At 40.7% G+C, this 7,273-nt stretch overlaps 1 protein-coding gene across 1 annotated transcript; it reads left to right on the forward strand.

The window, feature by feature from the left end:
* Positions 1-3,242: 3,242 nt before the first annotated feature.
* Positions 3,243-6,869, forward strand: LOC139250542 (serine-rich adhesin for platelets-like; the record flags this gene model as incomplete). Its single annotated transcript, XM_070872919.1, has 1 exon — positions 3,243-6,869. A coding segment is annotated over one exon (3,627 nt), but the record flags the coding sequence as incomplete, so codon positions are not given.
* Between the last annotated feature and the right edge of the window lie 404 nt (positions 6,870-7,273).

Consider the following 7,273-nt stretch of genomic DNA (forward strand, 5'->3'; position numbering starts at 1 on the left):
GATGCTATGAGGCTGCACAGTGACTTGGATAGGTTAGGTGAGTGGGCAAATGCGTGGCAGATGAAGTATAATGTGGATAAATGTGAGGTTATCCACTTTGGTGGTAAAAACAGAGAGACAGACTATTATCTGAATGGTAACAGATTAGGAAAAGGGGAGGTCCAACTAGACCTGGGTGTTATGGTACATCAGTCATTGAAAGTTGGCATGTAGGTACATCAGGCGGTGAAGAAGGCAAATGGTAAGTTGGCCTTCATAGCTAGGGGTTTTGAGTATAGGAGCAGAGAAGTCTTACTGAAGTTGTACAGGGCCTTGGTGAGGCCTCACCTGGGATATTGTGTTCACTTTTAGTTTCCTAATCCGAGGAAGGACGTTCTTGCTATTGAGGGAATGCAGCGAAGGTTCGCCAGACTGATTTCTGGGGTGGCTGGACTGATATATGAGGAGAGACTGGATCGACTGGGCCTTTATTCACTGGAGTTTAGAAGGCTGAGAGGGGATCTCCTAGAAACATATAAAATTCTGACGGGACTGGACAGGTTAGATGCAGGAAGAATGTTCCTGATGTTGGGGAAGTCCAGAACCACGGGACACAGTCTAAGGATAAGGGGTAAGCCATTTAGGACTGAGATGAGGAGAAACTTCTTCACTCAGAGAGTTGTTAACCTGTGGAATTCCCTACTGCAGAGTGTTGTTGATGCCAGTTCATTGGATATATTCAAGAGGGAGTTAGATATGGCTCTTATGGCTAAAGGGATCAAGGGGTATGGAGAGAAAGCAGGAAAGGGGTACTGAGGTGAATGATCAGCCATGATCCTATTAAGGGCCAAATGGTCTACTCCTGCACCTATTTTCTATGTTTCTATACTCCACAACATTATTATATACTTCCGTGCTGGGGGTGAGCCTCATTGAGATGTGAGAAAGGCACACCAGCCTAATTTAAGCAAATAATGTGAGCACCAAGCATGCTTCAAGTTGAACACAGCCAGAAGAATATAAAGGGGTTATTTCCAAGATTGAATGCTGCCAATGAGGATTGGTATTTGCAGTGAGCGCAGAACATAAAGTCTCAGACTGCAGGCAGATAATTTCCTGACCTGCACTCTGTGCGGGTGCAGCTCCTCACCAGAGGAGGCTAATTGCAGAGTAAGCTCCAATGTGTAATGATAAGCATGTGAAATTTCCACAAGGCTACACTAGCCATTTTGTCACGTGGTTTTCAGTAAATCATAATGATGGATATGTGAAATATTTCTACTTTGCTCCATTTGAACTTTGAAGAAACACCGAGCAACATAAGTCCAGGTTTTGTCATTCCAAACATGTTTTGGTTAGAAAGAGCATTTTGAATTATGTAACACTATGGTGAAGTATTTGCACTGGTGGTAGTTTGAGATGATCAACTAAGATGAGCAGACAAGCGTATTGGCATAAAGTTAAAGAATATTGACAATTGTAATTTTTCCTACTGCATATTGGTACTGAAGAAGCCAACTGGCATCACTGATCTGAAAGGGGGTAGGTGGGGAGGGACGAAAGCTTCACTGCAGCATGCCTCTAAAACTGGAAAGTCCCTATATCTTTTCTGTGTGCTTTTGTATCAATAATTTGACTGTAATAATGCCACAAGTTGCTGCAGCGATCCCGCTGAGGCTGTGGTTATCTGAAATGCACACTTGGCCTGGAAACATGCCTCCTCCTGCAGTTAGGGGTTGTCCGCACATTAACTTTCAATTATGAGAAGAAAAGTAAAAAGCAACTATCTCAGTTTAGCACCTACTTATAATGTCTTGCACAATGTAATATTATGAAAATATACAATGTTATTCAGAGGTGATGCTGGAAATGTTATTTTTGTGACGAATGATTCATTTTGACTTGTGCCTGATTATAAGTTAATATTCTGTGCCAAAAGCAGCTTTGTCTGACTTGAATTACGATTTTTAGTAGTTTTGGAGCCAGTCTAAAAAGTCAGGAAATGGCAGGTTTTAATATAAAAGGAAATGAGCCAACTCTCTGTTTTATGTGATTTTTAAAGAACTTCTAAAAATGAAAACTAATTATTATCATCAAGTAAATGTTCACACATGATCCATCTGAATGTTTTTATTAGAAACTCGTTAATGCAAAACATTACTTCACTGTACTGTCAAAGCTGCTAAAGTTTCATTTTAATGCTGTAAAGATTTACAATTATTCAAGCAAAAATTACATTCTCAAGCATGTTTCAAAATAACCCCTGCTTCCAAAACTCATTACTTATGAATAAAAATCACTTAGAGATTTATTTTTAATCTTGCTGACTATCAGCCAACCTTTTGGTGTGACCAGGACCTCTGGCTCTATTCTTCCTGGTTGCCAACAGCTTTAAAGATAATCATATAGACCATCAATGTATGTTCAAGAATGCCATACTCCATAATGGACTCCTTTGTTTGCATATAGATCCTTAATGAAGATTATCAAGTTTATAATGAGAAAATTAACATTCAACACATAATCCATTTAAAAAATATTTTGGGGAGCGAATTTCTTTGGATTTCTCCCATTGTGGGGCAAACCCCATTTACGTGCAATGGAAACGTCATCTGTTTTTTTCAAGTGATAGTTGGGAATCACTGGGAGTAGTTTTGTATACTTACTGTGCTGACCGCCAAAGTATTTGGCTTTGATCCCTGACAATTGCTGAGTGAGCGACCATGTAGAAAAAGCAGAAGTCAGTACCATGACTATACAACGGACACATTTCCTGTACTTGTCCCCAATATGGTGGATTGTTGTTGAAAGTGCTTGTTTTTTTTCTGGCCGGATTTAGTAGGAAGTGGAGGCTGATTTAATAACATTTAGTGGGCCTGAATTTCCTCGTGATCCTGGCACTTGCAATGGGATCGTCCCCTCCAGTACTGACCCCACCAGAGTGTGGGGTCGGGGAGGACACCCAAGTTACATGGGGCCTAAATAGCCTGCACCACTAATGGTGCATCTTAAGTTTTCACCTGCTGCATGCTGATGGGAATTCCGGCCTTTAACGTTGTGTCAGACTTCCGCTAAAGATTTGACGGAAGTCTGCCAGAACAACTGAGGAATTTCAGCATTTTTTTTTGTAGGATTAAATGAAAGAACTTAATGACTTTTGATGTTTTTACTGTTAGCCCTGTGTAAAATAGAATATAACCCCAAAGTAGCATGTTATAAGCAATCTGACAACATTCCAACATTTTCTTTTTATGTGTTTATAGGTAAGCCTGTAAAGAAAGTAACACCACGAATAGCTTGGGGCCCAAAGATAGTTCATGAAGCTGCAGCTAATCTAACTGTTCAGAAGGCAGAACCACCTGTCACATTCACCGATGGAGACTTTAACCAAAGCAGGAGCCTTGATTCAAAGCCTCTGCAAGAAGAAGGCCAGATAAGTGTCCATTTAGCCACTGAGTCTACACCAAGTGCTGTAGTGACAACTGGGATTCATCTTGTGAAAGCTGATATCGAAAAACTTGGAGAAGAAGTAGCCACACAAAGTCATAGCGTGGCTCCAAGTATTAAAGCAAGGCCCAGTGATGAAGCCACTGTAAAACTATCAATGGAACAAAGTACAAGCACTGAAATAGCTGCAGCTGTGAAAACTTCAGTTGGAGAAAGTGAAAGATATGTTGGACACGTTGAAGACCTGAACAGGGATATAGTCATAGAGACAACAGCTTTACCTGCCTCATTCAAACCATCAATCACACAAGAAATTCAAAGTACAAGTACACTTGCTAAAAAAGAAGAAAAAGTTCAACCCAGCATACAAACCACATTGTTAACAGAAATGTATATTGCAACAGATAAAGATGATAAATTGGAATTACCTGTATTGACCAGCACTGTGAGAATGGAAAGTTCAGAAAAAGATACCCAGACTGTTAGACAACAAGAGGTCACGGAAGAACCCACCAGTGGCACAACAATACCGACCGCCACTGATACTGCGAAAATAACAGTACAAGTAGAACATGCAAGTGAGAGTACTCAGCCAATGGAGGGAGAGGACCCCAAGACAGTGTTATTAGTGGAAACTACATCAACCACTGGTACACTGCAACTAACTGAAGAAACACACATCACTGGTGTTTCAGTGTCACATTCAGAGGTTGAGAGACAAAAGCTGGAACCTGAAAGAGTGACTGAGAAAATAACAGCAACCATTATCGTTACAGTGACTAGCATTAATGAAACTGCTTTGACACAACAGGATGAAGTTATGACTAAAGCCTATGAGAAAATAGAAGTTAAAGATGATGATAAATCCATTATGTCTCCAGTCATTCCAGTTTCAGTGGTATATGAAGCAGTGTCTGCAGAACATGATGCTGGAACAAACTTGACCCCTATGGTATCTGATGACCATAGTTATGAACCAAAGAAAGAGCAGGACAGCAAGAAAGAGGTGTTAATGCATTCAATGAGTACCTCCGCACCAGCCACTGGCATCATTACAATCCCATCTATAACAGCTGAAGAGAAAGAAGCCAAGCATATTGAAAAAGTTACATTGACAAAAAGTATATCGGAAATCAGCCCCCCAACTGCTGCATCTATAACTGGCACAGCGAGCACAGTAGTAGCCCCAGGAACTGGAAGAGCAATAACAATTGAGCCAGGAACCATTAAAGTCGAAGCAGCAACTATTTTACCATCTGCTTCTTCAACAATAAAACCAATAATTTCTGTACCTACACAAGTGAGCATCGCTGAACCTGAAGGAACTTCCGTTCCATTGCCACACACTGGTAAGATAGATAAGAAAGAACCACATTTGGAAGTTGAACCCTTTTCTTCTGAGATCGTGTCCAGTGGAGATTTTGAAGATGCAAGCATTAAGGCTATCCATACTAAGACAACTACGTATATTGAAAAATCAACAGTTCATTCAGTTACCTTAGACCCTCGACAGTTTACTTTACAGTCCACTTTTCACCACACACTTAGCACACCAGAAAGTACTATGAAAGTCTTATCGCCAAAATATATTGCTGAAGGTCCCGTGGATGAAAGTTGGATTACTAATCAAACGAAGGTTGTTCAGGCACCTGCCCAGTCAACAAAGCCTGGCCAGTTAGAAGAAACTACTGTCTCGGATATATTATCCTTGGGGGTTCCCATAAAGAAAGATTTACATGAGACCAGTACATATGAGGCCAGTGGACTTGGAGAGCCGACCATAACTGAAGGTCCCTTGATTCAGAAACTTCAGACAGTCACAGATGCAGATAGACAACCAGAAAATGGCACAAAATATATCGATCAAATAGTGTCTGTAAGTCAGCAAACAGATGCAGACAAAGAAAAGCAACCAGAATATGTTAACATTGGCATACATCAATCAGGGAAGGAGCAAAGTGTGGTGCATACTGTTACAAGCTCTGAAGTAGAACCAGATGTTTCTACCGTTGAACCTGATCGCAAAGTGGATGTGACAATTCAGTTACCACAGGATGAGTTCACAGCTTTGACTCCACCAGAGCCAACTACCACTGTTCTGAGTGCTCAAACAAAAGTTGTTGAAAGTCAAAAAATCCACTTCTCTGTATTTGATCATAAGATAACTTTTGAGACTCCATCACCAGCAATTGGGGAGAAAAATGCCACCTATGATATAATTGCAACCATACAAACATCAGAAGCAAAAAGTAAAGACTATATTACTACAGTAATAAGTCCTCAGGAAACTAGATTTGTGTCTGTGGATAAAACTCACCCAGTAGGACAAACACAAATAGATTATGAGGGAACAAAAGTTGTGCCCATAGCTACTCTCGCGAATGCATCATCACTTACTGAAAGTTCCACAGTAACAAGCCCCCAAGAAGAGCTAAAAGTTAGCACTGTCGAAAAAATTCAATTTGAACGTGTGAGCGAAGAAGGTAGTGCATTGGGCCAGGGCACTGAATTACATCCAACTTCCCCATCAATATCAACATTTCCTGCAAAGGTTGAGGGTGAGCTGGAGAAAGCAGTATCTCACCACCCTGTCTCAACACGGGACACCACCTCAACCCCTGAGATTGAAAGGACCACTTCTGTAAAATACTCCACTTCAGATGATATTAAGAAGACTCCTGATAAAGTAAGCTCTGTGATAATTACTGAAATATCTAAAATTACTGAAATGCCTGAATTGAAACAAGAGATTGCCACTTTCCAGACTGAATCAGTTGGCTCCCTATCCATACAGATGGAAGTGGCAGAGGGTTCAGACACCATGGAAGAATCTACAGCTATACAAGAAGCAAATACAACAAGGTATCAAACATCAGGACGCACTGACATCAAAATAGCAACCACTGCACCCATCCCCACAGCACAGGTTGTCGTAACCTCAACCATACCTAAAATATTGTCAACGGTAATGGCTCCTTCTGCTGAAATTAGGCCCAGCACGGGTGCTTCTGTGACAGAAAGTGAAATTAAAACTACAGTAAAACCTAGGCGTTTAGCAACGAGTGTAACTCCAATTATTATTGAAAATGAGCCTGGTGAGACTACAGCCGAAGAGACCGTAATTATTGGTGAATCAGTTACCCTGCCTCCCGCTATCTCAGAGGTTGATATGACCGTCAAAGTATCACAACTGGACATTGATCACGAATATTTCACAACACCATCATCTAGAACAAAACTGGTAACGGCAGCCTTTGAACCTTCTCTTGCGCACTCTAAAGTTACTCAAAAGGCTGAGGAAGACTCAGCATTTTCCACTGTTTCATCATCAGCCACAGCGACCCCAGCTGCAGTCGATACCGAGGAACAGCAGACGCCTGTGGTTAGTGAGGAAAAGCTGACTGCTAGCACTGCAATGCAGAAGAAAGCATCAACTGATCAAGGCAAGTTATTTTTATTTGATTTTTAAACAAATATATATATATTTTTGCTGTAGTTGAGGTAATCTGTTGTATCTATTGAGGGTCAGTTGTTTAAATGTTATTAGGGATTGGTGGCATTATGATTTTGCAGAATCTCAACCTCTTACCCAGGGATTATTATAGTGGTGGTAGATGCTATTTAAAATACCCAGAAGTCCAAGAGTGTTGGAAACCATTTTTACCATGACCGTTATGCAGGTGCTATGTTTGTTAGTGTGCCATTATGGTTTAAAATAGTTTTTTGTACTTTACGATCAGAGTCCTATGGCTTGTGTCTGGTTATTGTTCTGTTATTAAATGTTTAAAGACATTTCTTAAAGCTGATATAGGAGGAAAAATTCTGTTGCGCTCTGTTTAGTGGCGGT

Source organism: Pristiophorus japonicus, unplaced genomic scaffold (genome assembly GCF_044704955.1).
Source record: "Pristiophorus japonicus isolate sPriJap1 unplaced genomic scaffold, sPriJap1.hap1 HAP1_SCAFFOLD_3872, whole genome shotgun sequence".
Lineage (NCBI taxonomy): Eukaryota > Metazoa > Chordata > Chondrichthyes > Pristiophoridae > Pristiophorus > Pristiophorus japonicus.